At 46.3% G+C, this 27,051-nt stretch overlaps 2 protein-coding genes across 3 annotated transcripts in view; one reads left to right on the forward strand and one right to left on the reverse strand.

Annotated features, from left to right (window-relative positions):
- Positions 1-12,861: 12,861 nt before the first annotated feature.
- Positions 12,862-14,971, forward strand: HIGD1B (HIG1 hypoxia inducible domain family member 1B). The gene is made up of 4 exons (XM_044674228.1): positions 12,862-13,042; positions 13,151-13,286; positions 14,230-14,364; positions 14,825-14,971. The coding sequence occupies exons 2-4, from the start codon at positions 13,187-13,189 to the stop codon at positions 14,887-14,889; spliced, it is 300 nt and encodes a 99-aa protein (XP_044530163.1). The 5' UTR covers positions 12,862-13,042; positions 13,151-13,186; the 3' UTR covers positions 14,890-14,971.
- An 855-nt stretch (positions 14,972-15,826) lies between these two features.
- Positions 15,827-27,051, reverse strand: part of EFTUD2 (elongation factor Tu GTP binding domain containing 2) — a 46,556-nt gene continuing 35,331 nt past the window's right edge. For both annotated transcript variants that reach the window (XM_044676558.1, XM_044676557.1), the window contains exons 12-27: positions 26,709-26,799; positions 25,096-25,231; positions 24,200-24,327; positions 23,565-23,758; positions 22,654-22,765; positions 22,068-22,208; positions 21,405-21,506; positions 19,505-19,587; positions 19,231-19,317; positions 18,811-18,937; positions 18,488-18,575; positions 17,844-17,962; positions 17,545-17,639; positions 16,852-17,005; positions 16,638-16,745; positions 15,827-16,296 (exon numbers count right to left, since the gene is read on the reverse strand). In XM_044676558.1, coding sequence (XP_044532493.1) covers positions 16,201-16,296; positions 16,638-16,745; positions 16,852-17,005; positions 17,545-17,639; positions 17,844-17,962; positions 18,488-18,575; positions 18,811-18,937; positions 19,231-19,317; positions 19,505-19,587; positions 21,405-21,506; positions 22,068-22,208; positions 22,654-22,765; positions 23,565-23,758; positions 24,200-24,327; positions 25,096-25,231; positions 26,709-26,799 — 1,861 coding nt within the window. In that variant the 3' untranslated portion in view covers positions 15,827-16,200. The remainder of the gene's footprint in view (positions 16,297-16,637; positions 16,746-16,851; positions 17,006-17,544; positions 17,640-17,843; positions 17,963-18,487; positions 18,576-18,810; positions 18,938-19,230; positions 19,318-19,504; positions 19,588-21,404; positions 21,507-22,067; positions 22,209-22,653; positions 22,766-23,564; positions 23,759-24,199; positions 24,328-25,095; positions 25,232-26,708; positions 26,800-27,051) is intronic.

The following is a 27,051-nucleotide window of genomic DNA, read 5'->3' on the forward strand; positions in this document are numbered from 1 at the left end:
AAGTCCTCACTTCTTCCCCTTCCCCAGCCCCCGGCTCTCGAGGGCCTCCCTCTCAGAGGCTCCCTCATTTCTTCCCATCCCACTCCCGGCCCCTCAGCCATCCCCACGCCGGCTCCCTGGGTCCCTGGCCTCCTCCTTCTCCGGTCCCCCAGCTTTCAGGGCCCCCCTCCTGGCCCCCGGTCCCCTGCTCTCGGGCCCTCAGGTTTTTAGTCCCCCCCCCCCAAGGGTCCCCTAATTCTTAGTTCCTCTCTCCTTCTGGGCCCCTCCCGCTCAGGCGCACTTCAACCTGCCTCCCCCAAGACCCCATCTTCCTCCCCAAGACCCTCACTTCTAGAGTCCCCTTCTCCCTGATCCCTCAGTTTCCCCTTCCCGGGAGCCTCCAGGTCCAGGACTTCCCTTCTTCCGGGACCCTGCACTCCTTCCCCTTTAAGGAAATTCTTTGCCAAGTTCAGGACCGCCCCCCCCCACTCCCCCTTCAAGAACTCCCCCAATCCTCAGAATTCTCCAGTCCTCAGAACATCCCAACTCCCCATGAAGGGACCCCCAATCCTCTCCCTCCTCTTCAGGCATCCTATCTCTCCCTCGAAGAACACCCCCTCTCCAGCCCCTTTCTGCCTCCCTCTGCTGGGACACCCCGACATCCCCCCCTCCTACTCTCCCCTGGCAGTCCGCCCCGCCCCAAGTCAAAGCTCCCGGTGCCCTCCAAGTCTCTCCTCCCAGGACCCTCAGGGTCCTCTTCCTCCTACGCTCTGCCTCTCCGCCCCTCCCCCACTCACCGGGCCCGGAGCCCCTGACTCTTCCTCCTCTTCCTCTTCCTCCTCCTCCTCCTCCTCCTCCTCCTCCGGGCCCCCGGCCCGTCCGGCCGCTGCCGGTCGCCTCATGTGCACCTCATGCTCCCGCCGCCGCCCCGCCCCTGCCGGGGGTGATCGCTTCCTCCGCGGTGGTGGGAGGTGGTAGAGGGGTTCTTCGAGTCGAGGCCCGTGCTTGCCGCTCCAGCCTCCGAGCCCGTGCCCACCGGAGGCGGACCCGCCAAGGCGCCTGCGCACAAGGGGCTGATCCGGAGCTGGACTGGGGTGGGGGTGGGGGTGGGGGGGGTCTGCCCTCCGAGTAGCGGTGAAGAGGGACCAAACCCTGCGGAGCCGGTAGTGCTTGCACCCTAGCCTCGAGGCACGCCCCCTCCACACACCCGACACATGCGTGCAAGGTATGTACGTGTGTGTGCCCCAGCTGCATTGTCGCGCTGCGGACCTCCAAGCCCAGATCCCTGAGCACCCCAGGTCTAGATCCTGGGGAGTTGGAGGAGTGGGCAGCCGTTATCGGGGAATGCCAGGACCCATAAGTCACTCCTGGGCTTCCTGAGGGTCCGCACTGCATGTTGTGCGTATTGTACACGTTTGAAGATGCTCTCTTCCCCAGTGCTCAAAAGGAGGATGACTCTTCCAGTCCTAGTCTCAAATTTTGCTCTAGAGAAGGTCTAAAAGAAGCACTTCTCCTGGATCCGGGGTCCTTCTTAATCTTTATCTCCAAGAACCTAACATTTTGCTAACCTAGTTTCCTCCCTCTCCCCTCAGCAAAATGTATCTTGGCACCTGCTTCCCGAAAGGTCTTCACCAAAACGATCCCAGATTTGAAGCCTTCTTTTAAAACTGCCATAATTAACCCCCATTGCCTAGCCCTTACCACTCTTCTGCCTTGGAAGCAGAAAGGAACGTAAGGGTTTAAATAAATAAATAAATAAAATTTAAAGAACTGCCAGAAGTCCCACAAAAGGATTAGTATGCAAAAATTATTTCTATAACATGTAAAACCAATAGCAGATTGCTTACCATGGAGGGGGAAGGGAGAATTCAAGGCCCAAAATTCTATTTATAATGTTGCAAACTACCTTACCACTCTTCTGCCTTGGGACCAATACATAGAATTGATTCTAAGGAGGAAGGTAAGGGTTTAAAAAATATGCTTTTTTTTATCTCAGACACTTCCTAGCTGGGTGACCCTGGGCAAGTCACTTAACCCCCATCAATCTAGCCCTTACCTCTCTTCTGCCATGGAACCAATACACAATATTCATTGCAGATGGAAGGTAAGGGTAATAATAATAATAATAATAATAATAAACTAAATCCTGTATGCTTCAGCTTCAACTCTTCTTCCTGTCCAACTAGGAACAATCATAATAAACAAGTTACCACATCCCAGCATATCAATCCTTCAGAGACTTGATGACCATTATTAAGATAGGCAGTAGTAAAGGGTTTGGGAGGTTCAAATCTAGTTTCTGATGGCCTTGGGTAAATCAGTTGCCTCTTTAATAAAATGAGGAAGAAGTAGAATAAAGGACTTCTGAGGACCCTTTCAACCTCAGATCTGTGAGTTTCATTGGGCAAAGTCACTTCCAACTCCATCTCTTTCTCAATCACTCCTCCTTACCTCCCCAAGATCTCCTTCTTCTTCCCTTTCTCGTCTGTGGATTGAAGAAATTGGATGACATCCCTCTTGCAATGCCAACTTTGTGGCCCTGTAACTAAATCCGCTAGGTGACAAAGTGCGCAAGACTCATCTTCCCAACTTCAAATCAGGGCTCAGACACTTCAGGTCACAAAAAGAGTCCAACACACCTGAACAACAAAAACTAGATCACTCAGAGGTCCCCCTTCTGCCTCTGATTCTGGAGAGTCTAGACATTGGCTTCAGCCCTTTGGGGGAGGAACATGGATTGGCTGTAAGTTAAGAAGGAGAAAAGATTCAAAACTTTGCTATCTAAGCATCATTTGAAGGGACTTGAGACTGAATATTCAAGGGTTGCCATGTGAAATAAGGATTAAACTTGTTCTGTGGGGGAGAATGAAGACTGGTGGAGGTGGATTCCAGCTTAGTATGAGAGAACCATGGAACAGCTAAACCTCCAAAAATGCAATAAACTACTTTGTGAGCTAGCAAGTTTCTCTATCATATTGTTGTTCAGTTGTATGTGACTCTCTAGGACCCCATTTGGGGTTTTCTTGGCAAAGATCCTGCAGTAGTTTGCCATTTCCTTCTCCAGCACATTTGACTGATGAGGAAACTGAGGCAAACAGGATGAAGTGACTGGCGTAGGGTGACCCTGCTAGTAAGAGCTCAAAGCCAGATTTGAGCTAGGGTCTTCCTGACTCCAGTCCCAGCATTCTAGCCACTGTTCTACCTAGCTGCCCATCTCACTGATCTCTATTCAAAGACCCAAAGCCCACAGCTGGTCAGGGACAGAATCAAAAGCAGAACCCAGATCTCTGACTTCCCAGCCCAGGTCCCTTTCAGCATCTACAATGTACAATTGTTTACTCTTTTTTCTACCACCCTGGTCCTCATCCTAAGGTCCCGGGGATTGCTCCAGACCCGCCAGCATCTGCTGTTCTCTGCAGAAGTGTGAGAGCCCGGTGTCTGTGGTCCATCTCCTGGAGGTCTGGAAAGGAAACTTCCATTGTCCAGCGGAGGGCTGGCCCCTCAGCTCTCCAGCTGGGGGCCGAGGTGGGGAAGCAATGTTGTGAGAAACACATCCCTATACAGTCACCCCATGCTGCAGGCAGAGCAAGATCAAAGGCTCCTTCGGGAACCAAGAGCCTCTCCCGGGCTCTGGGGCTTGGGAATTTCAGGACCAGCTCGGTGACTCCATTGTGTCAGTGTTTCCATTCGAACACAGGGGCTCCTCTGCCTGACTGGAGACTGTTCACAGAGGGTCCTTTCTGTTTGAAGGGCAAAAAGAAAAGTGTGGGATCTTGGCAAGCTTCCAGGTGGGAGCCAGGAGCCCAGTCTGCCATGGGCTGCCTTCTCCAGATGTAGGGAATTGGTTTACAAACAAACTTTGATTATCTATGGAAAAGCAAGAATTGACATTTATATAGATGAATAAAAAATGCTATAGTTATTATTCTCCCCACTTTATAGGGGAGGAAAACTGAGGCTGAAGTCAAGTGACTCATCCAGTGTGTCCTACAGTTAGTGTCTCAAACAGGATCTAAAACCTTCCTGCCTTCAAGTTCAATACAATATTTTCTTCTTTCTTTCCTTTTTCTATTTTCTTCCTTCTTTCCCTCTTTTCTTCTCTCTCTGTCTCTGTCTCTCTGTCTCTGTCTCTGTCTCTCCCCTCTTCCCTCCCCTCCATCCCTCTTTCCTTACCTTCTGTCTTAGAATCAATATTGTATATAGGTTCCAAGGCAGGAGAGTGGTAATGGCTATGTAACTGAAGTTAAGTGGCTTGTCCAGCGTCACACAGCTAGGAAGTGTCTGAGACCATATTTGAGCCCAGGACCTCCCATCTCTGGGCCTGGTTCTCAATCCACTGAGCCGTCTAGCAACCCTGATACAAAAGCCTCTCCACTATACCAGGTTGCTTCTCAGTTAAGGGAGGATAGGAGCATCTACTATGTTGCACTGGGCATAAGGAACTCCCAGGTGAGGACACTGTCTCCCAGATGCAAGTAGTCACCTTCCTGCAACTTATGTTCTTTGAGAGTTGCCCAGAACAGAAAGGCTTAGGACCTATGGAAACATTTGGAAAGATGTTGCCCCATCATATGCATTGACTCTGGAACATTTGGGACCCCATTTGGGGTTTTCTTGGCCCAGCATGTATGTGTCAGAGCCAGCACAAGGGAGTATAGAAATCTCAAATTTCGGATAAACAAAGGGAATGTCTTCTCTTTGCCTTTTTGGGCCTTGGTTTCCCTATTTGCAAAATGGGAATTTTTAAATGCTCTACCTACCTCACAGTTTAGTAAATGTTAGAAATGTGAGCAGCGATTAGATATGGCTCCAGATGAGGCTAAAATGAAATCTGTCTCCTTCCTGACCACTTTGCCCTTGGAGGGGAGGGGGCCAAAGGAGGTGAAAGTGGCCGATTGATGGGAGAAAAATCTATTTCAGCTCCCGTTCATTCAGAGACATCCTCTAGCATGTTAGTGTGGTAGCCAGACACAGGGAGAGGTGGGTGAGGAGGAGGAATTGGTGTGGCATGCTGATGAGCACTAGAACAATCTTATAAATCAAAACCTAGCCAACAAGGGGAACTTTGCAAACAAACAATATTCACAAAGCCTGTGGGAAGCCAATAAGAGAAACAGTCTCAAATAGATAAAAATCTGAGACTCCTCTTTTGACTCCTTTTCATGATTCACACTTTTCTTAAAAAGCAATATAGTCTTATTGAAAAGCTTTAAGCTCTTAGCAAACCAGTAGTCAAGAGGTTAACATTCTTCCCCTCTGATCAGAAATGCAGCTGCTTAGCAAGCCAAGACCAAAACCTTAGTTTAGCAGGGGCATTTCGCCCCTGAGAAAAGTATTCTCAGACTTAGCTTGCTGATAATCACGTAGCTGAAGGTCCAGCCTGGTTTTTATCTTCACCTTGAAGTTTCTGAGGTTTCTGTGTGTTGTCTAAACTAATTGCAATGTCTACAAAGCTGTAAATCTTCTGTGCTTTTGGGTGAAAGGGAGTTTGAATTTTCATATATAATAAACTTGTGACTCAATGGCACTTCGGAAAAGCAGGAGTTAACGGTCAAGATCCTCTCCCATGTCCATTATTTTCTTATCGGCTAAGCCATCCTTATCAGAGATGATAAATAGATCTCCACAAAAGCCCACTTAGCAAAGGCAAGTGGTGAAGTTCCCTCTACAGGTTCCCATGCAGCCAAAATGTTTCCCCTTCCTCAATGCTATGTGATTCATCAGTGCTGATATTGCCAGGGTCTGAATTCATCTTTAACTTCCGGATACTCCCTGGGTCGATTCTAGAGGGAACGCATAGGATGGAGCAATGTCTTTCCAAATGTTTCCATGGGTCCAACTGCTGGAACTGTTTAGAACCACAATATGTTAGAGCTGGGCTGCTAGGTGGCACAGTGGATCGAGCACCAAGTCTAGACTCAGGAAAACCCGAGTTCAATTCCAGCCTCAGAAACTTACTAGCTGTGTGACCCTGAGAAAGTCACTTAATCCTGTTGGCCTCAGTTTCCTTATCTGAAAAAGAGCTGGAGAAGAAAATGGCAAACCATTCCAGTATCTTTGCCAAGAAAACTCCAAATGGGAGGCAGCTGGGTGGCACAGTGGGTTGAGAACCAGGCCCAGAGATGGGAAGTCCTAGGTTCAAATCTAGCTTCAGACACTTCCTAGCTGTGTGACCCTGGGCAAGTCACTTAACTCTGCCTCAGTTTCCTCCTCTGTCAAATGTCATGGAGAAAGAAACAGCAGAGGCCAAAATAGGTGAAGAGACTTGCATTTCCTGCCTTGTCCCCATACAGTTGGCAAGCAGTGGAGCCTCAGTCTTCCTGAATCCTAGTGCTGTGTGCTTCCTTACTTTCAGAGGAATCCAAGAGGCAATATGGAATAGTGGCCTCATAGCCAAGAAGACCTGTGTTCCAGCCCCACCTCTGACCCATTCTACCTGTGTGAGCCAATGCTCCAGGACATTCTCTAAGACTGGAAGGTGTGTACCTACATGGGAAGGAGTTTCCTCATCTAAAAGTTCCCAGTGAGACCTCATCCTCTGTCCCAAGCCTCATGGAAACAGTTCCTGGTCTGAGCTGGTGGTCCTCAGGGATAGTCTTGGAGGGATGCTAGTTAGGCCAAAGTATCTGGGAGAGGATGAGGGGCCTCTTGGAGGCATCTCCTCTAGGTTCTCAGCGTCGTTGCTTCATCCCAGAATGTATGACTTCGCAGACTTTCCTCCTCTTTCCCCTTCTTACTTAATTCCCTCCAATACCATAAGTACCATCATGGCATTTCCTCCCAATTCTTCTACCTGGTTCCTAATCTCTCTAGCTGGGCCACCTCTCCCAAGTCCAAGGGCCCTCTAACCCCTACTCGTGCCTTCTCCTTCGTATGCTTCCCTGGGACCTGTTTATGGGAGAATTTGAACAATTCCACCACGGAGTCCCAGGGGTCTGTACCCCAGAGATAATAATGAAAAATATTTGTAAAAAATATCCATAGCTGCATTCTTTGTGGCGGTGAAAAATTGGAAAATGAGGGAGTGTCCATTAATTGGGGAATGGCTGAACAGATTGTAGTATGTAATGGTGATGGAATACTATTGTGCTAAGAGGAATGATGAACTGGAGGAATTCCACGTGAACTGGAAGAACCTCCAGGAACTGATGCAGAGTGAAATGAGCGAACCAGGAGAACACTGTACACAGAAAGTGAAACACTGTGGAATTATCTAATGTAATGGACTTTACTACTCGTAGCAATGCAATAATCCAGGACACTCTTGAAGGACTTATGAGAAAGAATGCTATCCTCATTGAGAGAAAGAACTATGGGAGTATAAATGCAAAAGAAAAACATGACATCACTTATCACATGTATATATGGGTATACAAATTGGGGTTTTGGCTTTAAAAGATTGCTCTATAGGAAAAATGAATAATATGGAAATAGGTATCAAGTACATTTGTACAACCCAGTAGAATTGCTTGTCAGCTCTGAGAGAGAGAAGAGGGGAGAGAAAGAAAATGAATCATGTAAACATGGAAAATATTTTAAAAATAAATTTAAAAAATTTAAAATATAAACTCGTCATAATTTATTACATGTAGTTGGTTAAATAAATAAATAAAACAAATTACCAGATTCATAGTTAAGCTTCTGTTCTATCCTGATTACTTGTTTCCCAAGCTGCTCTTCTCCTCTGTAGCCAATGTCCCCAAGTACAAGCCAGAATTTGGCCTCTTACAATTCCCTTCCTCCCATCTCTGGCCAAATTGTATACAGTATATTGATTTTATTTTAATTCCATGCTCATATCTTGGGTTTGCACGTCCCAAGTTGGGTAAATAGCTCAATTGGACTAAATTATTAAGATCTGGGGGGAGCATAGGAGGGAGGGAAATGAGCTGATTTGTCCTTTATATACTCTACACATCCAGAGGGCCTCCTCTGGGGAAATTTTATGTAGGATTTTGGAAGAAGGTGACATGATCTTTGCTCCAAATTTTCCCATAGCATGTTCATCAGGCTTAGAAGATCAAACTGCTTTGCATGTACTATGTATGCTTATTTTTAACAAATTTTTAATTTTTTAAAACACATCTTCTGTCAGAATTGATACTAATTATTGGTCCTAAGGCAGAAGAACAGTAAGATATAGGCAATTTGGGGTTAAGTGATTTGACCAGGGTCACTCAGCTAAGAAGCATTTAAGGTCATATTTGAGCCCAGGTTCTGCTGACTCCAGGAATGGCTCTATTCACCGAACCACCTAGTTGCTCCTACTATGTAGTGGTCCATGTGGTCTGTGAATTCATTTATTCAAGGACTCCCTCCAATAATGCTAATTATGCTATGAGCTCACAACCCATTCACCCTTCTCATTTGTTCGTATTTTCTCCTAAATATTCCACAGACCTATCCAATGTTCTGGAGCTTTCTTTGGGGTCTTTAGACATTCCATGGGAACCGGTGAAGCATTTGGGCTGTATGAGTTACCCTTCAGGATGGTTCTATTTCCTTTTCCATCATACTTCTAGATGGTGTCCTTTATGTTATCTCTAGCACACAGGTGACTGCTGAGAATTCTGTCACAATTTACTCTACCTTCCATGTGTATCCCTTCCTTTTCCTCTGGAGGTGAGGATGCTCCATGATTTACAGCCATACTAGTATCTTTAACAGTATCAAAAGAGACGTAAAACAGGGAGCCACCCTCGCTGAACTTGTTCTCCTTCTGTCCTGCTCAGGGTCCAAATGGAGGGACTGCTCAGAGATAGGGAGGTCTTTTGTGGATGACTTTGTGCTTTATTGACTAAGTCCCAGAATGCTAACAGGATCACCGCAATGAGCTCCATGGCCACTCAAGGGACCTAATATAGCCCACACAGGGAAGAAAAAACCCCAAAATGCAAAAGAAGGCCCTACTGCCCAGATTCCATCTCTGCCACAGCGTGGGCTCTGGGCAAATTGCTTAATCCCTCTGTGCGCCAGGCAACTAAGACTCTAAATTGTGGAGGAAGAGACATTTCTTCATTCAGGAATTCCCTAGAGCAGTGATGGTGAACCTTTTAGAGTCCGAGTGCCCAAACTGCAACTCTCATGCCATATGTGAACCGCACCCCTTCCCCCCTTTGCCTTACCCCAAATAGGGGAGGGAGGAAGTGCTCCCATTGGCTGCTGGGCAGAGGGGTGGGTCATGTGAGAAATGTCCTCAGGCACTTGGAGAGGGGGAAGGGAGCAACTCTCTCTGGCATGTGTACTATACATTCGCCACCATGGTCCTTTACCAGTAAAAATTATAGGTCTAGTCCAATGATGGCAAACCTTTTGGAGACCAAGTACCATGCCCTGCCCCCACCTTTAACCCACACAGGGGAGGAAGAGCGCCCATTGGTCTGCTGGGTAGAGGGGCAGGTGAAGTGAGGAATGTCCTCAGCAAGGGTAGAGCTGGGGAGGGGAGTGGCCCAAGCACTCTGCTCTCCTCCAGCTCTGCTACCTGTGAGTTGCTCACCTTCCCCCCTGTGCACTCCCATTGGCTGCTGGGCAGAGGGGTGGGGGAAGGGGAGAATGTCATCAGGCATGGTGGAGAGGGGAGGGGAGCAGCTCTGCCTGAGGCCCTCTGTCTTTCTAATAATGAATTCTGGCAGGCAAAGGTTCACATGCCCACAGAGAGGGCTCTTTTTGGCACATATGCCATAGGTTCACCATCATGGGTCTAGTCCCTATCTCTTCTGACACAGCTGAAAGGGACTATCTATTGAATTAGTACCCAGACAGTCACTACAAGTGGACATTGTCTTGGACCCAAAGTTGAGAAGGAGCAGAGAAGGCTGGGTTTGTATTAGGAAAACTGGATAACAGGATTCTGACCCAAAAGGCCATAGGAAACACACCAATATACTCCTGGCATATGTAATCTCATTATAAAATAATATTTATATAGCACTTAGCAGAGAGCCTGGCACACAATAGGTGTTTAATGCTTATTCTTTTCCCCTTTCTTTCCTCTGGGGTACTATATCAGTGATTTAAAATCCAATCTTTCCTTGGAAAAGGTATGTTCTTAAAAGGAACAAGCTGGGGGCATCTAGGTATCACAGTGGATAGAGTGCCCTTCCTGGAGTTGGGATAACTTGGGTTCAAATCTGATCTCAGAAACTTCCTAGCTGTGTGACCCTGAGCAAGTCACTTAACTCTCATTGTCTAGCCTTTACCACTCTTCTGCCTTAGACAGAAGGTAAGGGTTTAAAAAAAAAAGTAACAAGCTAAATTTATTTTTAAAAACTTTTTTTTAGGGGGAAGCTAGGTGGCTCAGTGATTGAGAGCCAGGCTCAGAGATGGGAGGTCCTGGGTTCAAATTTGACCTCACACTTCCTAGCTGTGTGACCTTGAGCAAGTCACTTAACTTCCATGGCCTACCCCTTACTGTTCTTCTGTCTTGGAAACAATATACAGTATTGATTCTAAGATAGATGGTAAGGGTTTTAAAAATATTTTCTGGTTTACAATATGGAAATGTTTTGTATGATACTATATGTATATAACTCAGATCAAATTGCTTATCATCTCCAAAAAGAGGGAAAGGAGGGAGATAATTTGGATCTTATAATTAGGGAAACATAGGTTGAAAATTGGTATTACATGTAATTGTAGAAAAATATTTATATATAATATACATGTGTATATGTGTACATACACACACACACACACACACACACACATATATAAAGGTCTGATCCAAGTTAAGACCCAACTCTCCTTACTCACCCCCCATCCCGGCAATATTAACGTACAGGAGAATTCATTTTAGTAACCCTTCGTGTGCTTTAGATCTGAAGGAGACTTATTACAGTGGACAAAGTGCCCTCAAGTCCCTGCCATTATCTGATTGTTCTAAAAATCCAGTAGACAGAATAACTGTTCAGAGAGGTTGGAGGACTTGCCCAGGCCTGCTCGGCTTTCCGTGAGTCAAGTTAGGGCCACAATAGCCCATGTCTGAATTCTAAATTCTACCCCAGTGTGCTCCCTCCCCCCCCCAACCCCCTCACTGCCTTCTCCCTCTAGGGATGGGCCCTCCACTCTTCCTCTGTCCTCCTCTCAATGATTCCAAACCCTGAGGGAGGAAGCCCATCTGGGGCATCTTCCTCAATCCCTGATTAGGCGGCTGGGAATAAGGGACTAGAGGGAAGTGTGAGAGAAAGAAAGAGGCCAGTTCCCACAGACCCTGGGGAGGTGGGAAGGCCCATGGGGATGTGCAGTGACTTCCTGTTCCCTGCTTGGAAGTGTGAGCCCACCAGGCTTTTATGTTGGGCCCAGGGAGGGGTTGGGGCCGATTAGGGGGCTCCTTCCAGGCTTCTGAGACAAACATTAGGCTTTTGGTGGATGAGACTGGAGCTGGGAGAAGGGAAACCAAGGGGAATTCAAAAGGGAAAGAACAAAGGCATCTAGTGAAAAGGAAATCTCTATTGGTGGATCCTCATTTTACTGGTCAGCTTCCAAGATCCACCTTTCTGATTCTTTCTCTTGCTAATAAAGGCTGACATGCCTTGCCTGTAGATTCCCAGGCTTCATGGCCAATCCTGACCGATGCCTGCACTGGCCTCTGTTCAGCTTTCTGAAACCTTCTCCATGCTGTCCCCTCAGGAATCTTTTGAAAGGTGAGGGTCCCAGCTGCTCCTATATTTCCACCTGAAAGAAACCTCTTGGGCCCACAGGAGTGCTGGAGGTGGGCAGATCCTGAGGAGGTCCCATCTTTCCCTTCCCTACTCACAGGTCGAATCCAGGATCTCCTTAGGAAAGTACTACAGCATGGACCCCTAAGGCTTAGGAGTTCTAACGTTCCAGCAGCCAAGCATGGGCACCTGAGAGGCTGTTTTGACAGCAGCTGGCCCAGGATGCTGTGTCCAAAATCATAAGCCTGGGAGATCTGGCCTTCTCTAACTGGTATCAACTGTCCCCGATTCCCTTCCCCCAAAACACTTCATTTCCCATTTGACCCAATACAAGGAAGTCTGGTTCTGCTCCAATCCCGGTGTACACCGGTGCCTGAAGACAGACCAGAATGGCTCAGGTTCCTATTGTTGCTGCCTCCATCTGCTCCCAAGCCTTCTCAGGCCTGGAGTTCCCAGCAGATGGGGGGTTAAGACTGAAGTCTCATTCTCTTCACTCCCCTCCATCATTTCAACATCTCCATAAAACCCAAGCCACTGTTCTCCTGACCCCATGGTGGTGGTTTATCTCTAGTTCTAAACAGCTTTAGGACAGGGAACACAGGCTCAGGGCCAGCTATCCACAGCCCCTTCTTTTACCAACACTAAGGTATGTGCCCATCATCCTAGGGTTCCCCTGTGGCTCAGCTACCCTCTGATGTCCCTGCTGGGGCAGAGTTCATCTGTATCAGTCCCAGTTCCTAAGGAGGGAGAAAAATTAGGTCTTTGGAGGTCTAGATTCAGCAAAAGCTGGATGTTTCAGTGCTTAAAACTAGGGAACTAAGGATCTGTTGCCTGGGACTTGAAGTACTCCAGCAAGGGTTAAAAGGGAGAAAACAGGGGACCCTGGGTACAAGATTTTTACTTTTTTCCCACCTGGAGGGGCATAAAATTTGGGAGGGAAGTGGGAGAAAAGGGGCAAGGTAGGAGGGGAAAGTTCAGGAAGCAGGGGCAAGTTTGTTCCCTTTGATAGAAAACTAATGCATAAACTTGTTTTCAAAATAGTCTGTAAATGAGAACTAATTAAAATGTTGAATCTTTCTCTTTCTTTGGTACTTTGGTACAAGGGCCTCTGTCCATACTACTTCTGGGTCCAGTGGGATCCATGAAGCTTCCTATTCTTTCCTCCCTCCCTCCTCTCTGCCCTGAATGACTTCTTCCAGACTGCTTGGAATCAAGTGTCAAAGAAGGAGCTGAAGGAGAGGGAGGGGAGCAGGAAAAAAACCACTGAAACGAAGCCCAGGAGAGAGAAAAGCTAAAAGGAGTTGTAGAGAGAGTTGGTGAATACATGACATGGGAAACGGCAGACAGTGTGGTTTCAGCTAGCCATCTACTGAAGAGGACACATTGGCCGCTTTTTCAGAGACGAGGTGAAGGGCTTTAGCTTTCTGAACCTTCCTTTTCCATCCCACCAGACAGGTGGGAAGAAGAAAGGAAAAGAAAAAAAAAAATCCTGACTGTGGGAGACATCTTTTCAGGGTTGGGCTGGGGCCCGAGCATCTGGGTCCAGGACCATGTCTGCTAACAAGGACTGGGGTGTGCCACCCGATGTTGAGGGCAGCGTCTCTGCGAAGTTATTGAGGAAGTCCAGGGAGTCACCACTGGTACCTGTGGGTGAGTTGGGGATGGGGAAATGGGGAAAGTAGCCAACCAAGTGACTGGAGGCTAGGATCCAGAAAATGACCAATCTTACCCACTGAGTAACGACCAGCAACAAATGACCAGGAGTAGAAGTATGAGGACAGAGAAAGAAGTATACTGAACCATCGAGGAACAAAGGAAGTGCCAACAGGGTAGGAGGAGGAGAGAAACTAGCACATAAGCTCTGGGGTTGGCTGGCACACAGACTCTCGGTGAAATTACGGGAAGGGTTAGAGGAGTGAGCACTGATCCAGGTTCCTAGGGGGATACCCTAAAAAGAAACAGGGAAAACCAGGAAAAGTTGTCAGGCCAGGAGCAGCTAGGTGGCTAAGTGGATAGAGCCAGACCCAGAGACAGGAGGTCCTGGGTTCAAATTTGTTCTCAGACTCTTCCTAGCTGTGTGATCCTGGGAAATCACTTAATTCCCACTGCCTAGCTCTCACTGCTCTTCTGCCTTAGAACCAATACTTAGTATTGATTTAAAGGCAGATAAGGGTTTTTATTTAATTTGTTTTTAATTAAAACCCTTACTTTCCGTCTTGGAGTCAGTACTGTGTATTGGCTCCAAGGCAGAAGAGTGGTAAGGGTAGGCAATGGGGGTCAAGTGACTTGCCCAGGGTCACACAGCTGGGAAGTGTCTGAGGCCAGATTTGAACCCAGGACCTCCTATCTCTAGGCCTGGCTCTCAATCCACTGAGCTACCTAGCTGCCCCCTAGATAAGGGTTTTTAAAAGAAGCTGTCAGGCCACATGGAAACACTGGGAGTGCCTGGAATAGAATAGAGGATGTGCTTGCTGAAGTGAGTCATGGCCATAAGAGAGGGTGTTGTGGGGTAAGGAAGGGGAAACAGTCTGGAGCCCACCTGGGCTGAAGTCCACTGAATCCCACTCTGACTGGGGGCACGCTCTTTGTACAGGCCTGGGGGGCTGCCTGGTGGTGACAGCATATGGCATTTACCGGCTAAAGGCCCGAGGCCCTCTCAAGATGTCTCTACACCTGATCCACACCAGAGTAGCAGCTCAGGCCTGTGCTGTGGGAGCCATCATGCTGGGTGAGTAGACATCAAAGCAAAGCCCCCAAAGCCTAGCTTGATGTCTGACACTTTGGGGGGCTACAAGGGGCCAAACCCCTTCTCCAAGCCCTGAGGATAGTCTAGCTTCCCAGGAGGAGCCACAAACATGGACTAGCCTTCAGGGACCAGATTCCAATTTCTTCTCTTTTGCACTTATGCATGTAGACCTGAATCATAGCTCAGGGTGGGAACCTCTGCAGCAAAGTCTAGGTTTGCTTATAGCCAGGGCACCCCACTTCCGAGAAGCCCGTGGGGGAGGGGATGCAGACAGCAGCCAGGTGTTCAGAGCAGCTGCTGTGACTTGGGGCAGAAAGATGAGAGAGGAAGGAAGCCCCCAGGGACTCTGAGACAGTGGTGCTCCAGGGCTGCAGAAGCTTTTCTAGCTCCTGCTCCAGGCTCTGACCCCAAGGGGCCATCTCTGTCCTTTGCTCTCATACAGGTGCGGTGTACACCATGTACTGTGACTACATCAAGAGAACAGCACACGATGGTGAGGAGAAGTAGGAGCCGTATGGAGCTGGGACAGTCAGATTCCCTTAATGAGCCCCTTGTATGCTTCCCAATAAAGTGCTTCTGAGGATAAGCAACAGCCTGTTCTTGACACGGGGAAGCATCCAAGTAGGTAGTGATGGCAGCTGGTGTGAGGGCTTAGGGGAGGGAGTCTGGGGGGGAAATGGGGGACTTTGGCCTCTTTGTTCACAGGATCATAGAACTACAACTGGCAGGGACAAGAGGTTATCTGGCCCTCCCCCATCATTTTGGCAATAAGGAAATCCAGGCTTCTCAGCTAAATAGTAAGTGAAACTGCTGGGATTTGAACTCAGATCTTTTGATTCCAAATCCAGCATCCTCTCTACTCTGCCCTGATGTCAGTGGGGATCCCTAGAAAAGATTCAGGCATACTGAAAATGTTAGCATAAATGGGGTTCTGAATCAGGGATCCCAGATCACTTCTTCATCTTCCCTCCCCAACTCCTTCCACAGTAAAAATGAAGTGGGGAGCACCTGGGTGGCTCAGTGGATTGAGAGCCAGGCCTAGGAGGTCCTAGGTTCAAATCTGACCTCAGATATTTCCTAGCTGTGTGACTCTGGGCGAGTCACTCAACCCCCATTGCCTGGCCCTTACCGCTCTTCTGCCTTGGAATAATAATACACAGTATTGACTCTAAGATGGAAGGGTTTAAAAAAAAATGATCAGAAAGGTGACAGAAATGTTGATTTCAGAGAGGCTGCAAGTATTAATCCCTTTCCCAATCCCTGGGTATCAGTAGCGAAGGGGAGTCCCAAGCTAGATGTCAGAGGCAGCAGCAACATGTACCAGGCTCTACATCTCTTCATCTCAAAGCAAGTACCAGGGTGAAAAAAGCAAGGCTACAGAGATTTGGTTAAGAGAAGGAAGGGGATGAAAGGAAAATGACCAGACATGGACCAGAACATTCTGTTCATTTACAAACAGTGTTTAGGGTCAAACTTGTAAAAATAAAATTCCATATAAATCTCAGGACAGGGCTTCTCAGGGTCAAACATGTTCGTTCTCTTCTTCTCCCCTGAGGTTTGAGCCTCATCCTCTGAGGAATAGAGCAAAGCAGAGGCAAAAGACCTAAGAGGTCAAGTGTTTCTCCTGTCCAGAGAGTCTGTTGAGATGTTTTGCTGGCTATCAAAAGTCACTAGCATTTCTCCCGACCCACATCTACAACTCCAAAATCAAAGCTGCTTTGGCCAAGATGCCAAAGTAGCTGGGTCTCCCAGGCTCTGATGTCCAGGAAGTGCTGCCCAGGGCTAGGTATGGGGAGCTGCCAAGAGCACTGCCCCAGCTCACATGGGGTAGTTGAGAACAACATCCTGCTTGGCGAGCTCCAACAACATAGGATCATCGAAGAACTTGCTGATGCTCACATCTTCGCTCAGACCCTGGGGTTGGGGAAGGAAAGGATAGTGTAAGAGCTGGGGCAAATATGATCTATTCTCTGGTAGAGGGGGAAGGAAAGGTGAAGAACGTAAGTTGGGCTGATACAAATCTCTGGACAAGGCTGCCTGTTTCAGAAAGAGCAATGATTTCTCTCAGGGAAAGGAGAAGACTTTTTCTGTGTCCCTGTTGTCCTAGCAAAATAGTATCCCCACCAATGCCTGCAGCTGGTAGGAAAGTTGTAGAAATCACACATGCCATAAATACTGCTTTACCCATTGGCCCACCAGGAGAGGAATCCATAAGAATGGACACTGAGTGGTTTCTGGGGAATGGGAACATGTACCTTCCTACGACGAGTCTTGATCATGAACTCCCGGGCCAAGTGAGGAGCTGGCTGTGGCTCCAAGGGACGGATGACAATGCTTTTATCCAGTGGGTCACCAGGTACAATCTATAACATAGTGGCACATACATGAGAGAGCGAAGGCTCCAAAGTCCTGGAGTGCAAACCATCTCAACAGAGCCCGATCAATGTCTCACCTTCCTTTAAGACTCACCTGCCAATGGTGGAAAACAGACAGAGAGAAGGCTTGTCCCTGGGTATGGGTCCGGAGGTCAGTTTCAAAACCAAATGAGTCAATAGCTGGGATGAAGGCCTTGATGGTATAGAGTGGAGAGCCTGGGATAGGTGCATCCTGTGTCACATGGCCTCTGAGAAACACAGACAGAAATTGAACTCCATGCCCTGGGAATATTAGCTATCATGGTCAAGTAAGCACTAATCATTGGCCAACCCTAAATCTACCCTAAACTGAAGCTATCAACTTATAAAAGAGAAAATTGGAGGTTAGACATTAGGTAGAGTGTTATCAATGTGCCCCTTACAGGGCCATAGGAGAAATTTCTTTAGGAAAAGGAGTAAGAGCTAGAATCCAGCTGGAATTAGAGTTAGAGGCCTTCCTGGGTCACCTCTCAGACTTCTCCCAACTTTTCAGATAACAACTTCCACCATTCCCCAAGCTAGTGGTTGAGTGTCTGATTCTGGAGATGACTAAGAGCTAAGAGTCAGTAAGGACCTCTCTGAACAGGCAGCTGGAAAAGCAGGAAACTCTGCTTGGTACCCACTCCCTGTTGCTTCTTCCTTTGGGGAAATTTCTCAGCATGCTTGGTCTTGAGTGGGGTAAAACAATTCCTTTCTCCTCCCCCATTAAAGCTGGGGTATCTCTCCCAAGGATGCTAGATCTGCTCACCTGCGCCTGGCCAACACAGTATAGACTGCAGAGACACAGTCTGCAGGGGCTTGAACTTCCACAAAGTAGTAGGGCTCCATTAGACGGGGGGTTGCCTGCAACATAGGCAAAAGAGAGAAGTCTTCAGCTTGGGAAGAGGTGAATAAGGGAACCAAAAAGAATGGATGGGTGAGGCCAGAGTATGGAGTCTCTTAAGAGCTCAGCTCCCCACAGATATTCTCAGTTGTTGACTAGGTCAAGTGCTTTCTAGAGATGGATAAGATACTACCCCCCAATCCTTCCATTTTGTTTGCTCATACCATGAGGAAGGCAGAATAGACAACCCTCCTGGCAGTGGGAATGATCTGGCCCCCTCCTCGGTGCAATGGTTCCTGGGCAACAACTGCATCCAAGATCTTGAATTTCACATTGCGAATCACTGGGAATGAAGAGAAATGGGTAGAGTATGAGACAAAAATGGCCAAAATCATAGACATCCCATAGTGATTCAAGTGAGAAAGAGAGCAAAATAATTGCTGCTCATCAAAACAGCATGTAGCAGAAAATCTTAAGGAGCGAATTCTACCAGGCTATGCAGGGGTTTTAGGGAGATGGCTAGTATCTGTTTCAGGCCTAAAGCAGACTACTACATCTTCTCTAACAGACTGGCAAGCCTGGCTAATGTGGCCCACTTCTTTGTAAGAATATAGCTAGCTATTTCCTTCCATGCAGGCCCAAAGTCTCCCCTCTCCCCTGAGTAGATCCGAAAGGCACCTTATGGATCTGTAGACACAATGGTACATCTAACTTGTGCCAATGGAGGCATGTGGTACAGAATGAATGAGGAGGTTTGGAGCAAGGTAAAGGTTTGCCCTCTGCTTTGCCATTAAGTGCATTGCACAGGTCTCAGAGATGGGGAGAGGACAGAATTCCCTTTAGCCAGGTGAGAAGCCCGTGAACTTACATTCATCACAGAGGGGCCCTTCTCTGGTGCCCCACTGGAACCCTTGGACAATGCTATCCTTCACTGAGCCCAACAGAGCTTTATCCACCTGTAGAGAAATATGAGGGTAACTCAGCTGCACTTCTCATCGTAATTCATGGGACCAACAAACTTAGAGTAGAATAAGAAAAGGGAGATAAACCTCAGAGGGGTCTTCTATTTCATGAGAGGATATCAAAGCTCTTTTAGGAACTGGGAGAGCATTTTCATCCTCTCTTCTCATTGAGATCTGTCTCCTCCTCACTTAGTTCTCATGAACAAACCACCCAATAGTTCCCCTGTACCTCTGAGGGCAAAGTGTCATCCACAAGAATGTTGGGACCAGTGGCATCAGGGCCAAAGGCCCAAATAGAACGAGCAGCCAGCAAATCCCAGTCATACTTTGTCTGGAAGAACTCGCCTAACTTCTTCCTGAGAAGTGAAAGAGAAAGTGGAGGTGTTGGTCATAGCTCCATTCCGAATGGCCTTTTTGATAAAACAGATTTCCAAGTGTTCTTCTCTAGCAGATTATAATGAAATCTTCCTTATTCTCTTCCCTGGAAATGGGTACATTATGAGAGTAATAGCAGAGGGACACTGATAGAACACTCCTTTGACCATACTACATAGTTCCCAGGAGGTCTGGGTCAACAGATGCACCTTCTCTTTGCTGTCTGCCCTTTGACCAATTCCCCTTCAATTCTGGACAAGAACCTCATTCCCACCTGTTCCAAGTGATCTGAACCACTTCATTCTCTATGTCCTCAGCCAGACCCTTCTCAAGAGGCTCAGCAATCATGGTAATCTTGTTCCTGTATAGAAAAAAAGTAAGTTAATAAGGAAAGGTCAAAACAAGGCAAAGAGAAGGCAGCATTGACTCTTGCCAAATTCATAACTTTAAGAGTCCTGCCTTCTACTCTATAAGGCAGGAGAGACAAAATAGTGTTTGTATGCAAACCGAAAGCATCAGCTCCTAAGCAAGGGGACAACCTTACTTACTTCTTATTGGGTGTTTCAGCAAAGCACTTGAGAGAAGAAGTTTCTACCACCGTCTCACAAAATGTGACAACTGGGTCAGCCACCTAAAAAAGTGAAGATGAGTAGTTAGAGGGTTTATTGGAGTAGGACTGTGCTCTCCCACCCAAAAGAAATCAACGGCTTTTTAGGACCTATTCCTCTCAGGAATTCCCCCAGCAGCTAATAACTTAAAAAGAAGACTATAGGGAAATATGGTCTGCTTGCACTATCATCAGAAAACCAAAAAAGAGAGTAGAGAAATGAAAGAGGAGGAATCCTAAAGGGCTGCTGGTGGCCCAAGGATCCCATGATATCTGGCCCATTTCATAACCCATTATATAGTCCTCCCACAGGTCTTCACATAGTCATATCCCTTTGGAAAGCCAGAGCTGTCAGTACCAGAGCAAGGTAATGGAGGGAGAACAAAGACTCTAGTGATCACTAAGAGAAACTTTTTATGGAATGGGAAACAGATCCCAAAGGATAGAATTTAAGAAGATAAAGATGACTTATATGAAGTGATGCAAAGTGAAGTTAGCAGAACTGGGAGAACATTATACACACTAACTGCAATATCATATGATGATCAACTATGAATGACTTGGCTTTTCTCAGCAGTAGTGATCCAAGACTATCCTGTAGCGTTTACGATGAAAAATGCTGTCTAACCCCAAAGAAAGAACTGATGGAATCTGAATGCACCGAAACATATGTTTGAAAAAACTTTATTTTTTTGGGTCTATACATGGTTAATATGGAAATATATATTTTATGTTTTATCTCTATTTTATTTTAATAACAAAGTTCCACATAAGTTTTCCATAGTTATAGGACTCATGTTGTCTCCCTCCCTTCTTCCTTCCTCCCTCCTGGAATTGACAAGTGATTCAATCTGGGTTATACATGTATTATCATGTAAAACATATTTGATGGCAATATATTTTGTATGACTACAGATGTATAATTGTTATCAAATTGTTTGCCTTCTTAAGAATGGGGGAGGAGAGGGAAGGAAGGAGAGAATCTGTAATTAAAATGTTTTTTAAATGAATGTTTAAAAATATTACATATAATTGGGGAAAAATATAAAATAATTCTAAAAGCGAAAAGATAAAGGTGACTTTGGGACAGACCTGGAGATTTGAAGCCATCAGATCTGGCTTCTACTCTCTTCTTACAACTAACCACTGTGGGCATGTGATGAGGCCCTCGAGGGCAAAACATCAAGGGAATAGAGAGAAATGACAGCCTTATTCCCAGTGTTAATCTATGCTCCCTTGCCCTATCAAAAACTAGGTTAGGAAATAAAGGAGTAGAGAAAAAGGCTGATAGACATAAAAGCACCCTACTAAATTGGTACCAAAAGAAGAATTCACAAAAAAAAGTGGGGAGTGGGGAAGAGAAGGTACATGCCCTTCTTTCGTAAAGATTCTCTCAAAAATAAAGGAACTCTTGGGGCACCTAGATAGCTTCAGTGGAAAGAATATCAGGCCTATAGATGGAAAGTCCTGGATTCTAATTGGGTCTTAGACATTTTCTAGCTGTGCGACCCTAGGCAAGTCATTTAACCCCAGTGATCTGCTATTCTGCCTTTGAACTGATACTTAATATCAATTCTAAGACAAAAGGTAAAGATTTTAAAAAGATAGGAATTTTTTCTAAAATTTTGGTTTGGGGTTCCAACACTGGAATGATCTAAGAGAATAGGATAGTTTAGATACCTTTCCACCAAGCTTCATTTAGTCATTCAGAATCTTATTGTACCCTTTCATCTCCAGAATTTTCAAGGAGAAATACATAGTTTTCACTGGTAAAATTCAGTCTTGAACTAGAAGCCAAGCTACTGGCCCGGGAGGGTTAGGGAAAAGGAACAGGACATTACCTTGATGTCTATCTCTGAGTACATCTTCCGTAAGTCATGCATTACGCAGTCCAAGTAGAGCTCCCCAGTGCCCAGGATCACGTGTTCCCCAGATTCTTCCACCTGAAATACAATAGCTCTTGTAGAGATCTCAATCCGGGGTTCAACAATGCCAGCAACCACTTATATAAACAGAATTAAGAAGACCACGGAGGAGGAACCCAGTATCCTATTACTTTTGCATAGGTCAGTCCTAGGCTCTCTTAAAAGGTGACACTTAAGCTGGGATTAATTCAAACTATACATTGGGCAGTTTCAAAATCGATTAGGGTTTAACATCCACCAGTCCATGTAGCTTTTGAAAAAAAAAAACTGTCTCAAAAGTCACAAACCCCAGGCCACCCTCTAACTGTCACAAACCCGGGGGCATGGCTAATTTAGCACAACTCAGGAATCCACTTCCATATTAAAGGACAGTATCAGGCACTTTGGGGAGAGAGAAAGAAAAAGGAGTTGGTCTGCATCCAGTAGTAATGCTGGTATGGGGTTGAAACCACTGACAGCTTGGGGCTAGCAGTGACCGGCAGAGGGCTGGATTTACTTTTGCCTCTTACAGCAGCTAATGAAACAAACAGTACCAACATGGCAGCTGTGGAGTATGAGTCTGTGGGGCCTGGAACACACCTTAGTGGTGAGGGAAGGGTAGCTCTTGTTGACCTTTCGTAGACCATCCAACATCTTGGGTAATTCTGAGGGGTTGACTGGTTCCACTGCGATCTTGATGACTGAAGTGGTATTAAACTTTAAAGGTCGGAAGATCTGAGCCTGAGAATTAAAATACAGAGAAGTGAGGCCACCTGGCTTAAATGGCAGCTAGAGAAGGCTGTGGTAGTTGACATAGGACAAAGGTTCAGATCAGGAAATAAGAACCCCCGAGGAGCCAGAATTAGGTGTTTTAGGCAGAAATTCAGATGCTTCTGAGTAGTCTAAAGATCTGCTTCACCCCACAGATTCTGGGGATCCAAAGAGTGGTCTGTAGATAAAAAGAGGGCTCCCTGAGCATACCCCAACCAACAAAAATGTCCTTGTGCAAGGAGAAAACCAATGAGGTATGACCTTGGTCAAGCCAGTATCAGAGAGCAGAGGAAGGATAGGGGCTGGTATCCTATAAAGTCTTTGTGGCTCTGGTGCCCACTACTAACACTGACTGTTGCTCCCAAGTACCATGTAAGTTGAGTACAATCTAGGCAGCTATTTCACAAGGCCATACCTCCTCATTGCCTCGGGGCTCAGTGATTGTAGCAGTCTTCACTATAGGCTGATCCACACCCTCAATCAAAACCCAGTTGCCTGCAGGAACTCGATTCACTTCAATGTGGTACCTGGAACCCAACATAAGAATGATACAACTAGGGCACAGCAAGTAGTAGTTTTTATAGCTGCAATACAGAAAAAGGGACTATGTACCAATCATGTGAAAACTATTCTCTACTCCTGCAAGCCACTTAACTCAGCAATATTCAAGGGAATGTACATGAACTAGGAATAAGGAAATACAGGCTGGGAGGAAGATAGAGGATACTTCAATGAAAGGATGGGTCTCTTGTGGATGTTGAGCCTTCTCATTTCCCTAGCACAGTCACCAAACATGGGAAATGACAAATAGCTCAATTACCTTGGGGAGGTGTACAGCAGACATATCCCTGCCACATGCCAGACAATGGAGCTGAGCTTAAAGGGTGATTATAGAACAGGCCAAGATTGCCAAACACTAATAGAAACAAGTCCACTAAATCATATGTATGGTTCATTCATTCCTGTGGGTCTCATGTCTTAGAAAACCACAATAAATTATCTATGTATTAGTATATATATTTTTTTACTTTTTAAAACATTTTCCAATTCCATTTTAATCTGGGTTGGGTCTCATTTGGTGTGTTCTGAGTTTGACAACTCTAGGTTAGGTTACAGAAAAGAATGGAAATCCTCCTACAGAGAGGTTCAGCTAAAAACTACCAGGACCAATAAAATGGAATCTACTACCATAGGAGATAACAGGAATCAAGATTTCTTAACCACACTCTTAGAGAACCAGACTGCCACCATTTTCCTTCCCGGGACAGACCCCCTCCTCATATCCTGGACAGCACAAACACTGATGCTGGCGCCATCTGGTGGTACCTGGCAACAGAAATCCACAGCCGGCCCACAGTGCAGATCTGGGAATCCTCTTCATCTTCCAAAGTATAGTTTTCTCCAAGCACCTTCACAGGCTGCCCAGCATGGATGGTACCACTCAGTACCCGCCCAAAGGCATGGAACTGCACCCCATCATCAGTACTGTACATTTTGGTGGTGTGGCACATCAGAGGCCCCTAGTAGAGAGTCAGAGAACAGCCCTGTTTATACACGCTCTATAGGAGAAGGCAATGCTAGCTTTCTAGGACTGAGATATGCGCTCTTTGGACATTGTTCAAGAAAAACTACTCTATTTGAGGAGAAAAAAACTCAACACTGTACTTTCCATAGTCAACAGAAAGGTTGAGAGTTGACGACAGATGATTTCTATCTCCAATTTTTTGGAGGGAGAGGAGAAAAGAACCAGGTAACAAAAGGATGAAGATTCTTTCTGCTGAAAATATGAATTCTGAGGTTCAAATGTCTATGCCTTCCTGTTAAAAATCTGCTCTGGACAGGGAATGGCAGGAAAAAGAAGATCAGTATAGAGAACATAATCAGAGGGGAAAGAGCAGAGAAAAAGCAGGGAACAGAGGGAGGGGGAGCAACAGTGTCAGCCAAACAACAGGTTTCCTTACATCAGGATCACAGTCGCTCATGGCCTCACCAAGGTCTGAGTCTACACCGCCGGTATAAGTATGCTCAATCTTAGGCTTGGCGCCCACCTTTGGAGAAGGAATATGCTGCACACACATATCTACAAAGCCTGTGATAAGAAAGGAAGAGAGTGCCATGATCATTCCCTCTCTCTCAAGAAAAGCCCATCCCTTCCAAAGGAGTGAGGTGGCCAGGACACAGGGCCATTTGGTGGCCTGGGTGGGGCAAGGTCATCCCAGTGGTGGGTGGGTCACTGATACTTACCTGGCAAAAGATTTTAGAGTTCAACCAAAAGCTCCAGGAAGCTTTCATGATTCATAATCCAGGTATTTATGCAGATTATACACTAAACCAGACATTCTCGTGTCACCTTTCCTCACCTAACCCTTCAGAATTATCCCTGATCCAATGCCTCTTTTCGGAGTACTGTATTCTACTTCTGTTTTTAATGTAGTTTTTTTCTCCCAGTTTCTCTAGTAAAATGTTAGCAGTTTTCCAGAATGGGGAATCTTCCCAACTTTACTATGAATCCCAAGTGCTGGGCCAGAGTGAGCATTTTGTACCTCCAGAGCATAAGTACTTGCTAACCAGCAATACTCATCTGGGGAGATCCTGCAACAATCCATCCAAAAACTATCTAAATTACACTTTAAAGTCCTCTGAAGAGGTCACATTTATCCTTGCTTTCCCCTGAGATGCAGGTTACCCTCCTCAGTGATTTCAAACTCTAGGTCCTGAGGCCATCTATCAAGAACAGAAGTGAGAAAAGCATTTAATTGTTCCACTCTTACTGCATGCTCTCAAAAACTGTCTCCAAGCATTCCAGGGTGGGTAGGTGATTTTTAGTATCTCTTGGCATGCAGGATTATTTTATTACCTGTGAACTCCCCAAAGAACTTTTTGCAGACCAGCCTAAGGAGAGGGCGTATGTTCAACTTCAGCTCCTCTTTGGTGAGGTGGATGCCCAGTTCATCCAGGGTCCTTGGGAGGCTGGTGTCCACATCTCCCACGACCTGCCATGACATAAAGTCACTAAGAACGTCAAAGTTGGCTCCAGGATGTGACCCCAGAAAAATAAATGGGCAAGGAGCCTCAGGGGGCCATTGGTTTGGCCAAGAGGAGGGTCCAAAGGACAAACAGCAAGAGTCCCTGGGGCTGGAGCTGCCACCAAAGACAACAGTGAGGGGGCTGAGAGGAATTTGACTTTGGTTCCCACCCCCATATGGAAACATCAGAGTTGGAAAATTATGGCCTGCTTGGGTTAGAGGCCCCTGGAAGCTGGTCATTGGGAAAGAATTAGACCAGACTCTCCCAAAAGCTGCTGTTCTCCTCTCAAGGAGACAGAAGGCTCTCAGTGCTGCCACCTTGTGTTAAAAGCAGCACTTCACCTTGGCCAGGCAATCATCCACACCTCTCCCCATGCCAGTGTGACTGGGAGCAACAGAACCAAAAAGGTCCCTTGGCAGTGATCAAAGCTAGTGTGGGGGTTGGACAGACATCACCCTTCTTCTCAGTGAGGCTGAACCTAAATCATCCTCCATACTCTCAGGGTCTCTTGAGAGGGTAAGACTATAAATTTCTTTTAATAGCCCTAGCTGTTCATTCAAAGTTCCCTTACCAAACTGGTCCCAATTTGGCCTTATTTTGCATTTCTCTGATTGTGCTTCTTTTGCTCCAACCAAACTTTGCACTCTCAGTCACTGTGCACCCTATAGCTGGAATCCTGGGATACCTTTCCCTGCCCTGCCACTGCCTATCCCTCTGCATCTCCATTTACTGACAGCCCAGCCATCTCTGGCAGTAAACAGTTTAAATATGGTACAACTGGCAACAGCTGGGAGGTGGGTGATCTGAGATACAAGTGTATGGAAAACTTCTTGGAGAGGACAAGCCTCTCCCAGGAGTACACCAGAACTGTTCCTGCCCCTGAGCAGTTCCTGGATCTTTATTGTCTTTATTGTCTTCTTCCATCTCCAAGTGGGCAATCCTACTCATGATTACCGAGCACCCTTTTTCAGAAAATGGAAGGCCAAAGGGAACCATGTTCATTATTACTGATGCTGCTTAGATAAAGCAACTGCTGGGATTTTATACTAAGGCATTGAGTGTTTCAGTAACCAGACTAGAGATTTTAAGCCTCAGGAGAGACATCATCCAGCTCAAATGCCATCTCTTCTAAGATGTTTTTCTTGATGCTTTCAGCTACAAGTGACTGTTTTCAATTGAATCAGAAGCCACTTGAAGACAGGAATTCTATTGTACTCCACTCCATCTTCCCTTCCCATTCAATGGAACCAAGCCCACATCAGTGCTCAATAGATGCTCAAAAGACCAATTACTATCCTAATAAATGGTAACATACACATAGGGTATACTTAGGAATGGAGAGAGTCATTCACCATGACTTGGCTCAGAAGAGCAGAGAAGATCTGGGCAGGGAAGGGATCTGAAGATATGGGAAGACAGATTGACATATTCACCTCTACTCACCTGAGCTAAGATCTTATAAAGAGGCTCTAAGACAAACTCCACAAAACTTCGCTGGGAACTGCTGGTTGGGGCCTTTTTGGTAAACTTCCGCCTAAAGAGTAAGAGAAAAGTTAGCTGCAGATATCTCTGGAAGACACAGTGCAAATCATTCAGGGGGTTTTAAAGTCAGTCAGGGGATGAGAGAAGAAAGTAAAAACTGTCAGAGATGGATACCTGCCCTGGGACCTCATCACTCAAGCTCAGTCAATTACTGAACTTCAGACATTGGCAGTGCCCTCCTCCCCTAACTGGCTAAATCCTTTCAGAACCTCCATTTATAGGAGGATGTCCAGCCTGGCTCAGT

The sequence above is a fragment of the Gracilinanus agilis genome, chromosome 4 (genome assembly GCF_016433145.1).
Source record: "Gracilinanus agilis isolate LMUSP501 chromosome 4, AgileGrace, whole genome shotgun sequence".
In the NCBI taxonomy this organism is placed as follows: domain Eukaryota; kingdom Metazoa; phylum Chordata; class Mammalia; order Didelphimorphia; family Didelphidae; genus Gracilinanus; species Gracilinanus agilis.